We start from the raw sequence: 21,626 nt of genomic DNA, 5'->3' as shown, positions 1-21,626 counted from the left end.
GAGTGTACCCGGCTTAGGGAGGGAGGGAGGGGTTAGAACTCAGAGGTAACCCAATGTTCATCATTGGCTATACCATGGCCCTGCCTAGATCAAAGCAAAGACTAGATTTGCTTGTCTGAACGAGCACCCTTCAGCCTTTAACTTACACACACCATCAGGGGCATCAAACTGGATGGCCAGGCACCAGCAGGACCGAGCCAGTCCGGGACATGAACTGTGGACAAAGCCGCAGCAACCATGGGCCCTGACGCACTCCTGGCACGCAGGCCTCGCCCTTAAGTGTCCCACCATGGTACACCCTCTCTCCCAGTCAAGGTCATGTATACCCCACACACACTGCACCGTCTGCTCCTTGGCTCAGCTTTTAGTCGTTTGTTCACCTGGCTCTTTAGAAAGCCCCCCCAATTTTCCGGGGGGAAGATGCCAGAAAGCACCTGGCTAAGCTTGCTAATCAGTACTTGCTGGGTTTAGTCACTCCGTTCACGGAACATGCTCATCCCGAGAGGGCATACCCCAAGTGGACGCAGGCCGATGGGGAAGCCAGGCACTAGCCCCTCAGGTCTTCAAGCCTCTTGCACTTGGTGCCCCGAGCTGGCCAAGGTAGGAACCTGCCTCTGAACACTGAAGGGAGGGAAAGACGTTTTTTCCAACTAGGCGATTTAGATAGCTGAAGAAAAAAACGCAAAACCCTCTGGGGTGCCTCCAAAGGCTTGCTGCAAGCAGCTAGTGGTACCCCCCAGTCCCCAGCCCTTGGGCTTAGGGCCGTCACCTGGCCTCTGGGTCAATCCAGGCACCACACCCGCTGCCATAGGGTTGAATCCCGCCTTGCCTCATCAAATCTACTGAATGCAGAATCCATACAATAGCTCACTCCCTGTTTATTTTAAAATATTGTTACAAAAGGAAAAAAATACAATGCAGTATAAAAGATTGACAGCGTCATCAAGTTTATTACACAATTTTCAACCTATTAGAAAGACAAATCACCGACAACGGGGCGGGGCCCTGGCCTTTTTGAGGGTGGGGGATTTTTTTTTTCCTTTTCCTTTTCCCTTTTGCTATCAGGAAATAAAACTAAAAATCGTGTCATGAGTAAAAACGAAACAAAACAATGGGGAGAAAAATTCTCCAGGTAAACAGCTGAGACTATCTTTTCTCCTTACACCGTCCCATGCTTGGTTCTCTCTACGCTTTAAAAAGACGCCCCAGCTGCTCTCGAGGATAAGCACAGCCGGGGGGCGCCGAGTCCCGAGGAGGAGGCAGAGTGGGGTCCAGGAACAGGGAAAAGAGCTCCCAGCTCCAGTCCTGGGGCCGCCCTTGGCAGCCAACTGAGGGCCGGGATGGAGGACGGGCTCTGGTTTGGTCTCCAGTGAGCCTTCGTGCCTCGCTCGGCTGGGCCTCAGGTAAAAGTCGGTGCCCTCACAGGCAGCAGCAGCAGCAGCCACGCCCGCAATTCATATACTAAGGGGAAAGCCACTCCCTCCTCCCTGGGCCCACTTCCGCCTGCTCCTCCGCAGAGGCAGGAAGTACTCAGGCCCAAAGGTGAACAGACACAGGCCATGCGACTTGCCTTGCCTCCCCAGGCAGGGCCGTTCCTCAGCGAGTGATGGCCTGTCCCTGGGGACGCAAGCTCATGCTGACCTGGAGCTTGGTAAGGAAAAGCTATAAAGTGGGCTGCATCCTGCCCACTGGCCTCCTCCCCCTGCCTGCTACTCAAGGGCCCTTTGTGGCAGGCGGGGGGCCCAATGCTCTCACCACCCAATGGCAGTACCTTCCTTTAAAACAAGGAAGCCGCCTTTGGAGGGGAAGGTCTCCGTGTGTGAAATGGAAAAGCCCCATGGAAAGGAAGGGAAGGGGGCCCCCCAGGGGAGCTGCCAACTGCAAGGGGCCACCACAGCGCTGGCACAACTCGCAGCAGTGCCGGGGAGGCCCCTTGTGGCAAGCACGCATCCTGGCAGACCGTCTAAGCATCGGAGGTGGGCCAGGTGGCAGGGAGCGGAAAGCAGGTCAGGGAAAGAAACCGTCACTATCTGAGTGGGAAAAGCAAGACCATACGAGGCTGTTACGCTGTTTGTAGGATATCTGTCCGCGTGGTCCCTCATGGGGCCAGGAGGAAAGCGTTAAACAAAGAAGTGGCATGTTAGCAAGGGATCTGGACCTGGACCCTCCTGGCCCCATCAAACCAAGTGCTAAAGGGCAGGGCCCTGGGCCTCTTGCACCCCCAGTCCCCTCCCCACTGGACTGCTCCCGGAGAAGAGAGTGCCTCATGGCCTTGACCAAGTAGGGGCCTGGATATGCTGTTCCCTTGCTGTCTGCCACCCCTCCCAAGCACCCCGCGTCTCTGGTCTTCCCCTGGCCGGCAGGTGCCGAGGGGCTAGCAAGGATGCTGAGTGCTCTTCTTCAGTCCTGAGGGGCAGAGGGCACTCAAGCCCGGGGGGGTGGGGGGTCTGCAGGGAGGCAGGGGCTTGGAAGGAGAGGAAGGGGTAGAGCGGCCTCCATCCTTAGTCCTGATCAAGGTGAGGAGATGCAAGTCCATTAAAAAAAATCTGCTTCCAACAGCCGCCTGCAACGAGAACACCGGGAGAGGGCATATGAGTGAGAGGCTGTGAGACACTGGCAGTTTCTAAAGGGACAGAGAGGGAAGCAGGGGGCCCGAGGGGTCCTGAACAGGTGTCAATCCATTCCCAGCCACGAGTGGCAAAGAAGAAACATGACGTTTCACACGAAGATCAAGGGGAAGTGTGACTGGCAAGGGACTGGAGAAGCACGGAAACCACCGCTATGCGGCACGGGTCGAGTTTAAATATGGTCCAGTCTGCTTCCTGCAACCCAAACCAACTCACGGCCATCGAGTGGATGCCGACTCACAGCCACCCGACAGGACGGAGAAGACCTGCCCCTGGGGGTGCTGAGACTCTAAGTCTTCTTGGGAGTAGAAAGCCCTGTATGTCTTCCTCAAGACAATTCGTGGTTCCAGACTGCTGACTCTGCAGATCACAGCCAACCTTGTAACCAGGGCACCCCCCTTTGTTCAGCACACAGGATGAAAACAACTGGCAAGGCGGCTGGCACAGGAAGAACGCCAGTGTGCGCGGCATCACATGAACTCGCCACACATACCACATCCCAGAGCCCAACCCTAGACAGACGCCTCCACGGACACAGCAAGCTCCTGAGTGCGCTTCCCTTTTCCAAGAGACCCGGTGAACGCAGATTCCAAGCAGCGTCGTGAGTGCACACACGTGCATGTGTGTGTGCATACATGCACACAGCCAGAAGAAAAAGCAGAGCAGGAAGAGAGCAGAGTTAGAGACTTGCCTGACAGTATGGGCCTGCGCTACCCAACATCTCCACCAAATTAGGTCCTGAGTGCCCTCAGCCCTGTTCTTCCTGCAAGAGAACCTGCTGGGCTGGCCTGGTCAGCCCCAAAGGGATCCCGGGTTAGATCCTTGTGCATGTGCTCTGGGACCGGAAACCCTGGAGGAGCTGGCCAGGAGGAAAAGGCAGCACCCGTCTGAGAGCCCGCTTCCGGGCCACCCTCAGCCCGCGGGCTTCTCGTAGTGCCCAGGTAGCAAGGCTTGGCTCCCTTTTCCACAAGGTAAAACGCCTTGTCAAGCTCACACAGTCAGGGCCTCTGACTCTCGGGCCAGTGTCCCAGTTGGGAAAGACTCTTTTCCATGAATGGGATGAGAAGGACTCTCGCAGAAAGACAATGTCCTAAAACGACAAAGCTGAGAACTAAACAAGTTGAGGCCTCAGATTATCCCAAACGGCGCTCAAACTCCACAGAATACACAGACATTGGACGATGTAGCAACAATGAAACATACAACTTTCCTCTAGTTCCTAAATGCTTCCTCTCCCCCCAACTATCATGACCCCAATTCTACCTTACAAATCTGGCTAGACCCAGAGGATGTTCACTGGTACAGATACGAACTGGAAACACAGGGAATCCAGGGTGGATGATCCCTTCAGGACCAGTGGTGTGAGTGGCGATACTGGGAGGGTGAAGGGAAGGTGGGTTGGAAAGGGGGAACCTATTAGAGGGATCTGCATGTGGCCTCCTCCCTGGGGGATGGACAACGGAAAAATGGGTGAAGAGAGACGTCGGACAGGGCAAGATATGACAAAATAATAATTTATAAATTATCAGGGGCTCGAGAGGGAGGGGGGAACGGGGAGGGAGGGGGAAAAATGAGGAGCTGATGCCAGGGGCTTAAGTGGAGAGGAAATGTTTTGAGAATGATGAGGGCAATGAATGTACAAATGTGCTTTACACAACTGATGTATGTATGGATTGCGATGAGTTGTATGAGCTCCTAATAAAACTATATAAAATACACAGCCTGGAAGAGATCAACTCTCTCTGGGAGCTGCCCCAACACAAAGAGACACACAGCGACAAGGACGCAGACAGGCTCCAAGCTCGGTGACTAGTCCAAAGCACAGGCGTCTGCAGTGGCCTCTGCCATCAAGGGCGGCCAAGACTACTGCTCCTGCTGTCTCTGCCCAGAACACACCCTCTACTCTTTAGGACCACCTGGCCACACAACACATACCCCACTCTCGTCTAACAGAGCGGTGGCTGCTGCACACAGTGCCGGAGTTCTGAGGCCCACAAACCACCTCCACACCCTAAGCCTCCAGAGTCACCACTGGGCAACTGTAAAAGGAATGAAGGGTCCTGTGTGCCAACGTTCCCGTCTAGTTCTTTTTCAGGACAACGCTAGACTAACCCACCCATCCATGCAAGGAGGCAAAGTGGGGAAGTGGCAGACCTGCCTCCGAGGCCCCGTCCCCATCGTTATAGGTCCACACCAGGACGTGCTGGGCCGCCCCCGCCCCTGGAAGAGACAGCCCCCTCTCCCAAGGGAAAACTCGATGCAGCAGGCCACCTAACGGGTCTCCTCCCCACAGTACTGGTGACTAGTAGGTCCCACCGACGATTCGATGAAGCTGTCAGCGCAAAGGCAGCAACTGCTCTGATGTGCCGTCCTAAGTTCCAGTTATGAACGAGCTTGTGGCCCCAGACACCCTAAGTCACGTTCTACACGGAGGCAGGAACACCTCCCTGGTCCTCATCTCAGCTAATCCCAAAGACACACTGTGGCCCACAGGCCTGGGGGCGGGGCCCGCTGTCTCACACATGTAAAGTGAAGTGCTGTGACGGTGACAGCGATGGGATCAAACCAGAGCGACCTGCTCCTGCTCACCCCTGCAAACAGGCTGAACTCAGTGGGCCCCGGCGATGTGGAGGCTGAGCGGTGAGTACCCCCCAAACCCACTCAAACTGCTGACTGTAAAGGAGCTATCGTGGACTTCAAGGATGTCAAGCACCCCGGAGCTTGCTGGGATAAACAGGAGGTGGGTAAAATAGGCTCGTAAATATTTCATAACCCCAGGCTATAAACCTACCCTCACCTTGGGCAGCCCCAAAATATTCACCAACAGTAGCCACTTGTTCGCTGGGAGGCTGTCACTAGGCACATCGCTGCAGAACCGTCAACTCCCGCATCATTCGGTAACCTCCGGGGACGCCCAGAAGATGGGGAGACTTTCTTTGCCCTTCCTCAGTCAGCCGCCTGTCTTATCGATCCCCACCCATCTAGAGCCGTGCACACACCACTGCTGCCCCAGGAGAACGAGCTGGATGTGACGCAGCCAAGGGGGATGCCCACGGACCTGTGAGCACAGAGCCACCTACCTGGGTCCTGCAGGACCCTTAGGAACCAGGTAGCCCACTTCAGTCGGCATCTGGCCCACCCTAAAGTTCCCCACAGACACCGAGCCAGCAGCTGCTCCTGCTGCCTCATTCTCAACACTGGCCCCCTGGGCTTCCGCTTCTGGCTGGGGTGCCGAGCTAGTGGGACATGGCAGGGAGGCTGAGGGGCCTGGCTGAGATTGAAAGGCAGGGCCCAGAGGCTCAAGAAGAGTGAGCCCTGCCCCCAGAGCGGAGCAGGAGCTCGGGGATCTGGCCAGGGTTCATGGCCACCTTAGCCAACTGCAGAGGTTAAAATGAGCACTCCCTACAGTATGCCTGCTGCCTTTGAGTTTTTAAATACAAAAACTTCCTTTCTTTGACAGGAACCACTCTCCACGTGTCTCCACAACTGTTAAAAGATCATTTCAGATCCCCTCCTCCTTCCTAAAGTACTCCTGCTTTAAAACTGCTACGAGCCCGCACGTCAAGTCATCAATGCTGTACAGGAAAAGCGGGCCCCAGGCCTTGTCTTTGGTCCTGGACAGTTTTCTTATTTGTTCACTTCTGTGTGGGAGAAGGGCAGGCGGGTAGGTGGGTTTCATATGTAGTGTGGATCCCTGCAATGGCTCACAGGACAGTCACGGGCCCACCGAGTGGCCTTTGGGCCATCTCCCTCCTGAGCATTCAGTTTTTACGGTTTCTCCACTGACGAACTGGGATCTGAGCTCCCCACCAGCTGTTGGAGGGGAGAAGGAGGAGGTTGTCTGCTCCCATAAAGATCTACAACCTCGCAAACCCCAGACAGGGGCGCTCTGAGTCAGAGGGCCTCTAAGGCGAGACCAGGGTCAAGCAGTCACAGAACACACAAAACACTTTCACCTGAGACCACCTGCAGGTGCCCGCAGCCGGCCCTGAGGGGGGCCCCCCTTCCCAGGCGCCCACCTTCCTCAGTGGTGCCGGTCCCGCTCTCGGTCCCGGTGCCGCTCGTGCTCCCGGCTCCTTTCCGGGAAGTAGTCATCATGCCGGTCTTCACTGTGCAGCAGGTCCCGGTGCCTCCTGCTGCTCTCCCGAGACCGGCTGGGCGACCTCTCCCGGGACCGGTGTCGTTTCCTGTGGGAAGGAGCCTTCAGTCTCACTCCAGGGGGCAGGCCACCCCCACCCACCCAAGCACTTGTCTAAGCGACTATGACCTATGACGCCACCACCTGTCCAGTGGGCATGGAAACGGCAGCTCTTTGAGAACCTATTCTCGTGTGGGGAAATACAGATAGCCACCCAGTGCGCCACCACACATCAGGCACCACGAGCCTCACCAGCCTGTTGCACCTGCTCTATGCGACAGGCCTGTGGAGCAAATACTACTATTGCTCCCTTTTAAATTAAAAACAAAAACAAAAACGAGGCTTCTAAAACTCAGGGACTTCCTGAAGTTCGTGCAGCTGGTTTGAGATTAAAGTCCACGCTAGAGAGAGGCCAAAGCCCAGGCTCCTCACTATCAGAGCGACTGGCCTCTTCCTCAATGAGCTCCCAGCCTCATCCCCCCACCCCCCCAGGTCTGACACATCACCAGACTCCTTTCCCGTCCCCATCAAGCCCTGAAAGCATGTGGCCCAGCGGGCAGTTCCCTCACCTGGACGAGCCCCCGCTGGCACCCACGCTGTAGGACTTGGCCTCAATGCCGTGGAGACAGTCCTTCAGAGAGGAGAGGAGGACCCGGCAACGCTCATCATTGGCAACTCGGGACTGTTTGATGACAGCGATGGCTGTGAGCAGCGTCTCGATTGCGTCACTGTAATCCCCTGTGGGGAAGGACCAAGCTCCTAAGAGGCAGCAGCACCAACTGACCAGCAGAGGCCAGGACACACACCACCGGGGACTAACTGACCCATAGAACCGGGGAAACGGTCTCGGCAGAAGCAGTGGGTATAAGCCCAGGGGGCACCTTTACACCAGGGGCCTGGGATCTGAAAGACGTTTCGTCACATCCTGTCCTGTCCTGCCAAGGGAAAGGGCAATGTGAAACAGTGTGTAGACTTCTTAGTAGGAACCTAACTGACACGTTCCTCCTCCTGCGTACAAGTCTCTCTGCCTAAGAGTGGTGCTTCAGTCCTGTTGTATTAAACTAACCCTGGAGACAACGCGACGGTCCCCCAGTAGGGACAGACTGCACTAAAAACCACTGCACACTGGTCCTAGCAAATGTCCTGCCCTGTTGACAAAGCAGAGAGAGGTTAAGTCTGTATGCATCTGCAGCACTAAGCACAGTACCCGGCAACAGTGATGGCCGAGTGCGTGACAGATGCTGCAGATCCGCATCATCCATGTCCGGTTATTGGGACTGAAGACGCAGGGGCAAAGCAGGATGCCACATTTTGGGTTTAAAAAAAACAACAACAAAAAACCCTCCAAATTATGAATGGGAAAAATAATGAGGCACAGCTAGTCAACTGGTGGTCCTTGGGCTAGGTGGAGTGCTAACCCCAAAGGTCAGCAGTTCAAACCCACCAGCCGCTCCTCGAGGGGCTGTCCCCTCTTCAACGGTGTAGAGCCCCGGACGCCCACAGGGGCAGTTCGACTCTGTCCATGGGTCGCTGAGTCAAAGTCAACTCGGTGGCCACGAGTGTGGTTTCAGTTTTGTGTAGAACTTTTATTTTTTTAACATTACATATCCCAATGTCTGAGTTCCTTTAAATAGGTATTTTCAACAAATGTTTTACTCTCATTCTGATCTCTAGATACACATGTACAACAGATACATGCAGAACAGAGCACAGTGCACATACCATTGCAAGATTTTAGAAACTATGTTGCCACCAAGAATTGGAGAGTGCTTTCATTTCCTAGTTCTGTCCTCAGGGGTAAGGGCCAGGAGCGAGTGCTGGCCTAGCTCAGGCCCAGGCTTTCTCTGGCTGAGGCAACAGCATTAAAGGCCCAAAGTGAGACCTGGCCAGCCTGGATCTGGATGGAAGCCTGGGGGAAGGGCAGCAGTAAATGGCATGCCGCCCTTCTGTGGTGGGCCTGAAGCAGCAGGACATTGGCTCCAGATGGGGCCTTTGTGCCCCATTTGTGGGGCCCTCGGGAAATATTCCTAGTTCAAGTAAAGAGAAGGGGTTCAACACCAGGGCACTGATGATTTCTCAGGGGAAAGGAGGGAGCAATGATGATTATTTTCAACTCTGAAGAGTTGATTTGTGATGATGAGCACCTACCTAATACTTATCACTTTACAAAAACTCAGTTGTCAGTGACGGTTTTCCGGCAGAAAAGAGGATAATGGAAGAGAACATGACCTCCTGTCATTGCCCTACCCTGTGGTTTCAAGTTTTACAGTCAGAGATGTACAGACCACACTTACAGCTAACTGATCAAGGTCAGGGTCAACTAATTTCTGAGGAGACCTGAAAGTTTACTCACCTTTACCTTTACAGCGCAGGTGGGACCCTCCCAGGAAAGAGGGGACTGAATACGGGAATATGGCCTACCCTGAAGCTTCTTGTATCCTCTTTAGTCAGCTGGTACCTAGGGCTCTCAGAACCATGGCTTCTGGTTCTGCCCACTTAAATGCTGAGAACAGGGCAGAAGTTAGCTATATGGGTTACGTCTTAAGAGGATGACCGATAGCTTTGCCTCTTTCTTAATACAGGCTTACGTGGAGGTCAGATGCTCTACCCAGACTGGTCTTGGTGAGCAAGAGTTCTAAAAACCCAAGACTTGTCCACACTCAGTACTGGACCACCACAGAAGTGAGGAGACCCCGGGCGGCATGAGGAAGTGAGTTTCACACCAAATACTGCAGCCAAGCAGCATTTGCTCACTGTAGTCTAGACCCCAAGATGAGGCAGTTCAGTAACTGATGCTCACAGCTCCAAGAGCCAAGACACCAGGCCCCATACCGTTCTCTCTTCACATGTTCCAATTGGGCCCAGGGTCATCCTGCCCAGGGGAACGGTGGAACACTGGGCCTACCACAGGCCGGTCAGCAAGGGTGGAGGGCATTACCTGCACTGGCTCCAGCCACTGCTTTGGAAATGGCACTGCTGGAAATGGCTCGGTTTCGCTTCATGATCTCTTCAAACTCAGCCTCACTCACATTGGAGGACGGAGGGCCCGACTCTCGGCTGCAAAGAGACCACGTCGTTCCTGCCTGGCCAGACCCCTGCCAGGAGGCCTGTACCTAAGGGCTGATGGTTCACGCCCCAGTGGCTCTGAGGGCAGGCCTGGCCAACAGCTCATGTACAGATGTGTCAAGATGACAGCTGAGACAGCCCTGGGAGTCGCTCTATATGGTCCCACAGTGAGTGGAGCCCAGCGGACGACAAACAGGTCTCACCATTTCCCTGTGCTTCACTGTTTTAAGGGTCCTTAGATTGTCCAGGGTCTGCCTTTGCTTCAGCGACAGGGTTCAGGCCACGGACACACACACACACACACACACACACACACACACACACACACAATGCTGGCACACACCAATGGCCCTGAAGATTCTGGAGTGCTCCTAAGAGCCACTTAAGACACTCCAGTTAATCAAGCTTCTTAGAAGGGGCCATGAATGGCAAGTAAAAACCTCAACCAGCAGCTGGCGAACTACCTCCCAGGATCCACACCAGGGGCCCACCCCAGCCCCAGTGTGAAAGCGGCAGCCAGGACGTACCTGCTGTGGTGGTTATAGGATGCAGAGGCCTTCATGTAAGTATCTGGTGGAGGCCCCACAGAGGCATTTGGTGGGGGAAAGAAGGCTGGATTGAGGTGCAGGGCAGGTGGGATGGCCCCCGGGGGAGGTACAGCCAGATGAGGAGGAATTCGAGGAGGGGGGGGCATAAGATGCTGGTAGTGGATGCCAGGAGGAGGAGGAGGGACCCCAAAGCTTGAGGAGAGAGGCGGTGGGGGTGGAATCGGGGGTGGGGGCAGACCCATCAGGGGGAGGGCTGAAGGAGGGCGGCTGAAGTAGGGCAGCACACTGGGGGGCTTATCCACGCGGGCGGATGAGGGCACGAGGTTCTCAGAGGGCGTGGCCCGGCCATCGGCAGAATCGCTCGACTCTCGGGAGTGGGCCCTTGGAGGGATTCCTAGGAGGTCAAACAGAGCTCCCATTACTGCCCCGACACCTGATGAGGCCCAGCTCCCCCCAGCAAGCCGGCAGACAGCAGCACCTGAGGAAGGAGGTAACACCAGCGACTGCCCTTTCTCTGGCCCCAGACCAAAACCAGCCAAAAGTGGCCCCTAACCTGTCTACATCCCACCATGAACCCCAGTTCAGAGTTGCTTCCCAACAGCCCAAAGGCAAGGAAGGGGCTCTTGGGGCCCAGCTGGACTCCAACAGACCTGTGGGCACTCCCTTCAGACCTACCACAATGCCATGTGCACGGGCTGGGAGCGTGACTTCCTCTGCCCACACACAAAACCTGGGAATGCACACCCACGAAGAGCAGAAGGCTGGAAAGCAAGCGAGAGGCAACGAAACCAGGGGTGGGCAGCTGAGAAGAGAGCTGCTCCCGGGAGCAGCTGGCCCACAGCCACAGCAAGGCTCTCAGCTAGAAGTCCTGCCTCCATAGCCAGGGTCCTCTCACTGCGCACAGGTGGCCAGTCTCTGCACCGACAGGCAGAGCCGGGAGTCCCACCCGCCTCACGGTCAGCACTTAACACATTCATCTCCAGGGGAAGCAGGCCTCTGGCTGGTCACCAAGTACACACGTTCCCTGGGCTCCACTGTTGGCCATTGGCCTGCACGGCGACGGAGGAACTCAGCCCCAGAAGGGGAGAGCAGAGCCGTGGACATCTCAGAGGGAGTGTGACTTGTTCGTCTACACAGGGTGGGGGTTCGGGTGGGAGAGGGTCCCACATGCAGACTCCTTTCCACTCAAGCTCCTGATTACAGCAGAAGCAGAGACCCCTGGGTTTCTTTGCTGCACGACATTGCCCATGCCTATCACTACCATGCCAGAATCCATGTCGACACATGGGGCCTACAGGACACAGCCCCAGAGCAGCCACGGACAACAAATCTTGGCAGGAGCAAAGATCCTCCACTTTCTCCTGCAGAGCAGCCAGGGGGCTTAAGGTCTGTGGCCAAACGTGTAACCCACTGCCCCCAGGACTCCTTGTGCCCACCCTAGCAGGGTCTTGCTGTTCGCTTTCCAGAAGTCACGCGCGCAGAGGTGAGCGGGTCTCTGAAAGCAAACCACCTTACCGGCTACCGTTCTCACATCTGCCAAGAGTGGTTTCGTATCTATGGCTACCAAGTCCCAAGACTAGCAACCATTTGTAAGCAAAAACATAGAGGTCATCAGCTCCACTCAACAGGGCCCAAGATCAGCAATGTGACAGAGCAGGAAACACCACTGGTCACCACCACGCTTTCCACTAGAAAAGGAACACATGGGAGCGTGGGGGAAGGCATGCTCCCCTCAACCGCGTCTCGCCCGGCAGGAAAGGGAGGTAAAGGTGGGACCGTGGGCTCTTAAACTGATGGGACTTGACAGGCCACAGAGGAAACTAAATTAGCATTGGAAAGTTCCTAGAGAAACCTGCCGGGTGCTAGCCCCAAGCTAAGGTAACATGAGGCAGCGGACAAACACCAAGCAGACCACAAGCTCTAGCAACTGAACACACATCCTTCCCTGGACAGGTGGAGAAGCCGAGCGACATTTTCATCTTTCACCTGGCCTCTGGGTGGGTTCCCTGAAGACCACGCAGCCAACGTCCATTTACAACACGACTACAGCAAGTCAGGGTGGTGACCTTTAGTGTCTATAAAAACTACTTCTGAATTATAATGTGGAATGGGGCACAGTGAAGGGACTTCACTGTACACAGATTTTTAGATAGAAACACACAGAATCCAGAGTTTAGAGAGGGACTTTAGACATGTCTCTAATTCAGATGGGGACACAAACTCTGATCAGTGAAGTGACTTGCCCAGTTAGTGGCAAACAACAACCTGAATCTACCCGATTCCTAATGCTCAGCTTACCTGTCTACACAAGTCTTATATTTTGCCTCCCTCATTAACCGTGCTGCCGCCCCCCATTCCACGCTCCTCTCCACGAGCCATGCAGTCACCCTTCACCACCTCCTGCCCATTAACCATGCTGCCACCCATCTCACCACCTCCCCATTAACCATGCTGATACCTACCCACCTAGCACCACCACTTTCCCATTAACCATGCTGCTACCCATCACCACCACCTTCCCCACTAAGCATGCTGTCACCCATCCCCACCTCCATCCCATTAACCACACTGCCTCCCCTGCTGTAAGCCAAACCCATAGCACAGAAAACAAACCCACAAACCTCCCCCCTTTTGTACAGATGGTCGCCACGTACCCCCTCTTGGGACTCGGACGCACTCACGTTTCCGAGCCTGAGCTTCAAACTGTGACAGGTTCTGCCGGGTGGCTGGCCTCACATTCACTTTCTCACCATTGAGAACTTTCCCTGGCAGGAGTTCCAATAATTTGTGGACAGAGTTTTCAGAGGCTACCACCACCTCAGCATACCTGAGGAAGAGAAATGCAGAATGAATGAAATCTTCGAGAGCCAAGAGTAAAGAAACAAATTCTCTCCGACTTTTACTGAAAATGGACAATGCAGAAGCAACCCTGCTACTCATAAGAACACACACGAAGCCAGATGACAAAATTATCATTTATAAAGTATCAAGGGTTCATGAGGGAGGGGGGAGCGAGTGGAAAAAATGAGGAGCTGATACCAGGGGCTTAAGTGGAGAGCAAATGTTTTGAGATTGATGAGGGCAATGAATGTACAAATGTGCTTTACACAATTGATGTTCGTAAGAATTGTGGTAAAAGTTGTATGAGCCCTAATAAAAGATTAAATAAAAAAGAACACACACAAAGCCGTGACTAAAAGTCATCAGTCTAACCTTCCTACGGATTCAAGATTAAAAGCTAGTTTTCTTTGCTCCTCCCCCGACTCTATGCATGGATTTCCCACTACATCACAGCCCCACCCCCATTCTAAGGGGGGCTTTCCCATAGGCAGGGCAGTACTTTGGCGTGTGCGCATGTGTAAACCAGGGTGGAAACATACGTCACGAGGGTAAAGGAGTGTCTGAAACCCCAGCCTCACCCTTTGGACTGGCCATTGGCTCGATTCTCAGCAAATTTCAGCTCCACCACATCATAGACCCCGACAGAGCGAATAACTTGGATCAGCTGCTGGTCTGTGGTCCACTGGGGCCGACAGGATGGAAAGGGGAAAAAATGTCAAGAGCGATAAACCACCCCTGCTCTCCGAATTTTCACCTCCCCTCTCCCTCAGACCTGGTCACAGCGGGGCCTCCCACAGGCAACCCAGAAACTGGCCCAGTCTCCATCCACACTGGCTTTTCCTCCTGGCCTCACTGAAACCAGATTCCCACCCCACCTCTTCCCCAGACCCCGGCTTTAAAAATAAGGCAGGTGGGGTCTACAAAGGGGGGCTGGCCAGCAATCCCGTTCCTGAGCTGACAGGAGGGAGGAGCCCCATCTAGAACCTCTCTCCTCCATGCACACAGCTGCTACTGTGGAGAGACCACCCCAACGTTTACGTTATAAAAGCACTTCCGCACAACAGCCACCAGCGACCCAGAGCGCACTCGGCTGGCCAGGCCTTGGGTCCCCGTCACCCACCAGAACCTCAGGACCATCTAATGGCCACCAAGAGTGCAAAGTGTTCACTTGGAAGTCTCGTCCCACAGACGACCCTGCTAGACATAAAGCCCCAGGGTCGGGGGCGGCAACAATATGGCAGAAAAAGCAACTACCCACTTAATCATTGCTTTCTTCGGCACCAGTAGGTCCTCTCATGAGAGTTCTCTTTCAGAGATCAATCCAACCTGATCCCAGGAAAAAGAAATCCGACCCCATCAGGGTTCAACACAGCGAGATGACAAGTGCTTTCTGCACAAGCCAGCACCTCCACCCCACCCCCACCCACTGGGCACCTGAGGGCCACTGCTCACCCAGGAGAAGCTGCCCACGTAGACGGCCGCTCGTCGGCTCCGCAGGCCACTGTATGTGTATAGAATCGCAGGGGTCTTGTTGTTGGGCTTGGGTGAGGGCTCCTGGCGCACCGGGGGCGGCGGCTCAGCGCTGCTGCTTCTGTCGTCTGAGGGCTGGGAAGTGGCTGTCAGCACATCATCATACAGGTCAATCTGATCTGTGTTGTTGAACTCCGGGTCCTAAGAGATGACCGGTTGGCACAGATGGGTCGGCGAACCTTTCCTTTCATTTTCCCCGTTAGCTCAGAGACAGCACAGTTCAGGTGCTTTGTAAAAACGTGTCCTTACGCAATAGATCCTGAATCTCGCCCCACTCCAGACAGAGGTTAAAAACACCACCACCACAAATCAAAACACCCCCCATCTCACTGCATCCTTTATTTATACTTGTGTGCTTGGAGCAAGAACCAAAAGGTACATATTGTTGACACAGGAAAGCTAAGAATACACGATGACATGCTGGTGCCACAGCTATCAGTGAGGCTTTCACTTACAATAGCGGTTCTCAACCTGTGGGTCACGACCCCTTTGGGGGGGGGGGGGCCGAACCACCCTTTCACAGGGGTCATCTAAGACCATCAGAAAACACATGCTCCCACTGGTCTTAGGAACCAAGACACTGCTCCTCTATCCGTCTCCAGGCAGGTCCACCCACATACGAGTATCCCGCATGAAGGATGTAACCATGCTACACCATGCTTCAAGACAAAATTTCATTTATTTATAATTAGAAATGAATAGTTCACAATATATAATTATACATTGTTTTTATGATTAATCACTGTGTTTTAATTATGTTCAATTTGTAACCATGAAAACACATCCTGCATATCAGGTATTTACATGATGACTCATAACAGTAGCATAGTGATAGTTATGAAGTAGCAACGAAAATAATTTTATGGTTGGGGGGGGGCGGTTCACCACAACATGAGGAACTGTATGAAAGGGTCGCCGCATTAGAAAGGTTGAGAACTAGTGGTTTTGAAGATCACATCCAAAATCCAGTCCCGGAGTTTACCATCTCCAAATTTAAGAGATCACAATCCCACCACCCACCACTGTAATCGTCTTCAAAACATTTTTTTAAAAAGGCAGAAAAAAGGGAGCCGGTGTGGGGATCGCCCCTGTTTCTCAGATGACTCCGCAGCACAGCACGTCTGCACAGGGCACGCAGAGGAGGCCCTCGCCAGTCTTGGAGCAAGACAGACACACAGCAGCAATGTTCTTGAAAACAGGAGGGTCAGAGAACGAGGGCCCCTCCCAGGCCGCCCGTCGCGTCACAGTGAGCACAGGGTCTGGAAGCGTGCGCTGACTTGGGGCTGTGGGGTGAAGTGTCTGCGCCAGGAAAGGGCCTCAGGGAAGCCATCTGGCGGCTCCTTGGCTCAGCTGTCTGTCCTGGACCCGACAGGGGCTCCCCACAGCAGCCCAGCTGCACTGAGAACAGGGTGCCATAAAGACAGGGTTCTCACAGGTCTCACCTTCAGCTCAGCCACCTCACTGGGAGGTGGGGAGGGGGGCACTAAGCCAGGCAGCATTGAGCCCCCTGACGGGACACCAGCTCCAACAGCCGGCTCCCCGTTCCCCATGACGGGTTCTGATTTGAGCTGAGAGACCTGCCACCAAGACTCATGCGAGCTCCTTTCAAATCTTCAGAAATGACCACATGAGGGGGCTCAAAATCAGTCCTCAAGATAATGCAGTTTCCCTCCAGGCAACTCAGACAGTGCAATGAGACTTGGGGCTAGTTCGGACCACGAGCAGCAAAGCTTCCTTCACCTGTGTCCACACTTCCTGTTGCAGGCCAGCAATTCCACATGCTGTGCAGACTCTAGAAAAGCCCACCAGAAAGGGGCCTGGCCACAGCTCTAGGGAGAGTGGTGACCTGCTCTAGTCCCAGGCATGGTGTGATGCGCGAGGGGCCTGGACAGAGAAAGGCCTTAGAAGTCCCATCGGCCTCTCCAAATGCCCAAATCCCTATAGGACGCTCCCACACCTATCCAGCTTTGCCCTCCTTTCAGAGTTTTTGAAATCGAACTTAACAATGCACCATCTTGGGTGACTGGTGCAGCAAGCTGAGGCTGCTCCTCCCCCACGGCCCGAGGCAGGGTTGTAACACAGAGACAAGTATTGGAAACTAGCAAGCAGGGATGGGAGGCTCAGAGACCCAAGCACGAGGAAATCAACCTATTTCAGAGCCCACCAGACAAAGTGAGAGACCTCAGTGGCACAAAGTGTTAAGCACTAGGCTGTGAGCCCCAAAGATCCATGGTTGGGCTCCACCAGCCACTCTGCAAGACAGAGGGGGGGTGGACTGCTGCTGAACAGATGGGCCACCTTGGAAGCCCCAAGGGGGTAGCTCTACCCTGTCCTATCATGTCTCTGGGGGTCAGGGTATGTCCGACGGCAGTGGATGGGCTTAGAAAAAGCTGCAGGCTCAATCCTGGAGGAGCCAGGGGGTATGGAAGATTTTTTGATGAACCCTAAAAGAATTTAACAATCCACAAGATTCAAAGGGTCTCCCTGAGTCCGGAAGTCTCCTGTTAGTTAAGCCCTCTGGCAGCACCGAGCTGGCGGGTGGGCAAGGTCTTCAAAGGGCATTTGGACTTAAATCCCAGAAGGGCCATAAAGTCATTTCCCTTGCTCAACTGTTAAGATGGGAAATCGCTAAGGGCCAGAGCCAGTGATGAGTTACATTAAATACACCTCCTTAGATCAATGTAACATGTTTCACTGAATGACGGACAGTGAAAGCTGTTCTAGGAAGATGAAACAAACCATCCAGAGTGAATCCACCAGGAAGAAGCCTGTGCTTGCTTAGTACCAACAGCTCCAAAAGATCATGTGGAAAAGTTCCTTGCTACTTACCAAAGAGAAGGGAACTTACGTGATTTTTAATTTAAAGATCTTCCTCATCCATCTGCTCAATGCTCCCCCTCGCTCCCCCAAATCTTCTTGGTACCTGACCCAGCAACTAGCCTAAGATTTCCCTGTGTCCAAGAGCCCTAATGAAGATCACTGTCCACCATGTTTCTGTTCAAGAAGCCCTGGTGGTGTCCTGGCTTATGTACTGGGTGAACCACAAGGTCTGCAGTTTAAAGTCACCAGCCGCTTCACGGGAGAAAGAGGAGTCTTTCTGCTCCTGTAACGCGCTCCTGCCTCGGAATCATGCAGGGGCAGTTCCACTCTGCCCTACAGGGTCACCGTGAGTCAGAACAGACTTCAGGGCAGTGAGTGTTGAGACGTTTCCCTTCACTGCAATGTAGGCTCAACTCGAGCTCTCGAGTTCCCAACTCACCTCCTTTCTCCTCGCTGCACCTGATACTCTGTATTTTGGGCCACTGTCCTCACCTCCCAGGCAGAAACCTGAGGATAGGGTGCCATTTCGTCCTTTTACCTCATAGCCCTGGCCTAGGCGGCCCAACAGAGGGGGCCGAAGACCAGGCAGGGGGCTGGGCGTATACTCAGTGGACCGGCAGCTCTAAGCCATCCAGTCCTTCCCCTCCGCCTGAGGGCAGCCAGAGGCCAGGACTCCCAGGGTCATGGAGGCAAGCTGTCTTCGAGACATGCTTCTGCAGCACCTGCGGTCAAAGACTGGGAGACAGCACCCTGGGCCTCCACCTGCAGCCCCATGTCTCTTCCCCAAGGAGTTAAGTGCATTGGGGAAGGGGGGCTTGTACTTGTGCACAGACCAGCTTAGTGTGAATCAGTACTATTCTGAATACACTTTCCAGCTCACTCGGTCTTGCCGGCCTTTGGTCCATATCTGTTTTCAATGAGTCTAGCCAGACAGCATACGTCCACAGTTGGTTTAGCTGCTTTCTGTTCACAGGAAAACCAGCTTTGCTTAAAGTGGGCTCTTCTGTGAGGATCAGAGCACCCCTTTCCCCCAGCTCCCCTGAGGCACGGAGCATTACCATTCTGTCTTCAATGGCCCAAATCCTGCCTGTTTGGAGAAAAACCACCTGTGGGCTAATGCCATCACTGGTCACTCAGTCACATAAAGGGCCTTTTCAACCAAAAAAATAACTTCAGTAGCTTCCACCCTGATAGCCAAAACCCCAAACCAAATCTCTACTGGAGCGGACAGCCTCATCTTTCTCCCTTAACCCAGCTGGTGGGCCTGAACTGCAATCTTGTGGCAAGCAGTCCAACATTGACTTGACAGTGCCACAGAACAGTGACCATTGCACCAGGCCTGCGGCTTGTCCACCGGTAACAAAACAGCATCTTCTTCAGATCTGGCCCGATCTGCGGTGGTTTTCCCAGGGGACACGTCCTCTCCCCACAGATACGGCAGGTTTTCCAACCAAAGAACCCCAGGGAGCCTTCTTTCTCTCTTGGTAACATCCAACTACCCAACCACCCAGCCTGATTCAAAGGAGCTAAAACACTCAGGAAATGTATGAAATCGTTCTCTTCTACTCAAAACTCACTGGCTTTTAAAAAATTAACACCCCCCCTCCACATACACACGTAAGATAATGAGCAGACAGTCGCATGGAGATGACATCACAAGGCACCGAGGAGACAGGGGATGCTGCTATTATTACAAAGCCCAATTAGAGAAGGTGCCCCACGGAGGGCCAAGCCCTTAGCTGTGAAGCACAAGGTCAGCAGTTGGAACCCACCAGTCACTCAATTGGAGACAGCTCAGGTTGCCTCTTCCAATAAAGAAAATTTTGGAAACCCAAAGAGGCAGCTCTACTCTGCCCTGCAGGGTCACCACGAGTTGGAATCGACTTTCTGGACATGGTGGTTTGAACCGAAGGCAATGGTGGCAGTTGCACAACACAATGGAAAAATGCCGAGAACTCGACACACAGGCAGAGGTGGAATGGCCAGTCCTTTGTTACATCCATTTTCACAATACAAAGGACAGAATGGTTAAAGCCGTGACAACAAGAGGGGCCTTACTTGAATCTCATGGCCTCTGGGCATGCTTACAATCCTGTGTTAAAAAAATCAAACCTAAGTAAAAAAATAAATAAATAATACCATACTAAGTGAAACAAGGACCAGTACCAACGCCTGCTGCCTCACACCAACCAGAAGCAGGGCCACCCAGGACATGTGCCTCCTCAAACACTTCCTTTTACCTTCTCCCCGTGTCCTTCTATGCACTCACTGGGAGAGGCCCGGGGAAGCATCAGCCCAGCCTGGTGGGATGGTGCTGAAAATGATGCAGGAGTTTCAAACAGGCTTGAAGCATTCTTGAGATGTGACCTCAAGCTGGAAGAACTGATCTGAAGGTAAGACCACTGTTTCAAGGGAGAGAAAATCTTTGTATAATGCTCTTTGATACAGAAACATTGAGACGCTAACAAACTAGTCTAGAGTCTTATGAGCGAGGCTGCCGGGTTTTTAAATCAGCGGTGTGTCCACACTCCCTCTCCCCTTGAAACAATAAGGTTCATCAGTCAAGTGTATTACACCAACACGGCCATCGCCTTCTCAAGACTGGAGTTGAGCCGCTTCTAACTCACCTATTGCTACTGAGTTGATACCCACTCACAGGGACTCTTTAGGACACAGGACAAAAGAAAACTGCTTCCTAAGATTGCTGAAGTTGTAAATCTTTACAAGAGCAGCCAGCCAGCCTCATCCTTCTCCTTCAGGGCGGCTGGTGGATCCAAACCTCAAACCTTGTGTGGTTGGCAGTCCAACTCATAATCCATTAGGCCAGCAGGGCTCCTAAGCTTATAGAAAGAAGTAAAAATGTAGAACAATGGAACAGAGGCAATGAAATGTCAGAATAGCCGTTTTCTACAGTGCCTTTACCTCACTGAAAGGGGGAGTGTGGTTTGCATTTTTCTTCAGCTGCAGGTCAAAAAAACCACCCTGGAATGCATATCAGCACAGTTCCCATGCCCCTCAGGGGCACCACGACAAACACTAACTTTGAGTTTTAAGAATGGTGTCTTGGAAAAGACTCATATCCAACTTTGGCTTCCCCAGGGAACAAGTTCCACAGGTTGAATCATCATTCCATTAAGCCTGATTTTTATTTGCTCTTAAATCCAACGATGCCTTTAGAATGAAGCCCAGAGGCTCCGATTAATAGAAAGCAGAATCGTCCACGCTGGACTCCAAGGTCCCAGCAGGGGAGGAAACTTTCAGGCCGGGGAATCAAGAAAAGTGACAAACTGAGGAGGGCTTCTCCCAGGTCCGATGTAATGAGAAGCTTCCTCCGCCCCTGCTCTCAGAATTCACCTTAAAGAACCTGCACCGGCTAACTCTATCTTTCTGCAAAGCATGTAAACCAAGGCCTGGAGCATCTTCGGAAACACTACTTATCAAAAAAGTCTACAGCTCTAACCTCCGGTTTTCCCAGCACTGATTTAGTTATCCTGCCTGAATGGTGTGATGAGTAGTAGCCTTATTGCAAACCCCACTGCAGTGAGTTGTATCCACTCGGCCATATAAAGAGGGCATCCTGTCTTTGCAATCCCTTTAGCGGATTGTCTGGGACGTGTCCCGTTCGGGTTTAGGCAAACTTTTTGGAGCGGTTTCCTGCGGTGGCCGGTAAGCGTTCATTTCCAGACACCGCCCCCCGCCCCCCACAACCTCTCAGCGGACAGGGCGTGCTCCCAGCCGAACAAATCCCCACGGCCGGCGCAGCTTGTTGTCACTCACTGCAAGCGGAGCTGTCCCCTCACCTGGTTGAACTCCTCATCCGCGTATATGTCAATCAAGTCCACTCCTTCTGACATGGCTCCGGAAGGAGGGTCTCACGCCGGGAGAACGAAGCGAAAAGATGCCACTACGATTTCCACAAAATGGCACACGTTAGGAGGCTCGAGGTGTCCAGCGCTGGGAGGAGGGCAGTAAGTGGCCATCCTCCCGGCGGCCCGAGCCGCCCCACTGGGCCCCGGCCTCGCGCCGCCCACCCCCGATCTCCCGGGCCGCCGGGGC

The 21,626-nt window shown here is 53.6% G+C and overlaps 1 protein-coding gene across 2 annotated transcripts; it reads right to left on the bottom strand.

Annotated features, from left to right (window-relative positions):
* Positions 1 to 930: 930 nt before the first annotated feature.
* Positions 931 to 21,483, bottom strand: CPSF7 (cleavage and polyadenylation specific factor 7). Of its 2 annotated transcripts, none has more exons than XM_004714933.2 (9): positions 21,371 to 21,483; positions 14,673 to 14,891; positions 13,799 to 13,902; positions 13,034 to 13,206; positions 10,359 to 10,773; positions 9,704 to 9,822; positions 7,335 to 7,503; positions 6,647 to 6,814; positions 931 to 2,563 (listed from the first exon to the last, which is right to left on the bottom strand). In XM_004714933.2, exons 1-8 carry the CDS (start codon positions 21,422 to 21,424, stop codon positions 6,652 to 6,654), a joined length of 1,416 nt encoding a protein of 471 aa, XP_004714990.1. In that variant the 5' UTR covers positions 21,425 to 21,483; the 3' UTR covers positions 931 to 2,563; positions 6,647 to 6,651. The 2 variants fall into 2 exon arrangements, with proteins under 2 accessions (XP_004714990.1, XP_004714989.1); XM_004714932.2 differs by having other exon boundaries at positions 13,061 to 13,206.
* Between the last annotated feature and the right edge of the window lie 143 nt (positions 21,484 to 21,626).

Source organism: Echinops telfairi, unplaced genomic scaffold (assembly GCF_000313985.2).
Source record: "Echinops telfairi isolate 266 unplaced genomic scaffold, ASM31398v2 ScPeMD7_7416;HRSCAF=8454, whole genome shotgun sequence".
Classification (NCBI taxonomy): Eukaryota; Metazoa; Chordata; class Mammalia; order Afrosoricida; family Tenrecidae; genus Echinops; species Echinops telfairi.
The sequence above is the reverse complement of the archived record's forward strand: the minus strand, read 5'-3'. Positions and strand labels throughout refer to the sequence as shown.

Coding starts and splice junctions, on each gene's coding strand:
- CPSF7 (XM_004714933.2), bottom strand. CDS start 21,424: ATGTCAGAAGGAGTGGACTTGATTGACATATACGCGGATGAGGAGTTC. Junction 14,892..21,370: donor CGGATGAGGAGTTCAACCAG/GTGAGGGGACAG, acceptor GTCATCTCTTAG/GACCCGGAGTTCAACAACAC. Junction 10,774..13,033: donor CGTCCGAGTCCCAAGAGGGG/GTACGTGGCGAC, acceptor TTGACCTCCTAG/GAATCCCTCCAAGGGCCCAC.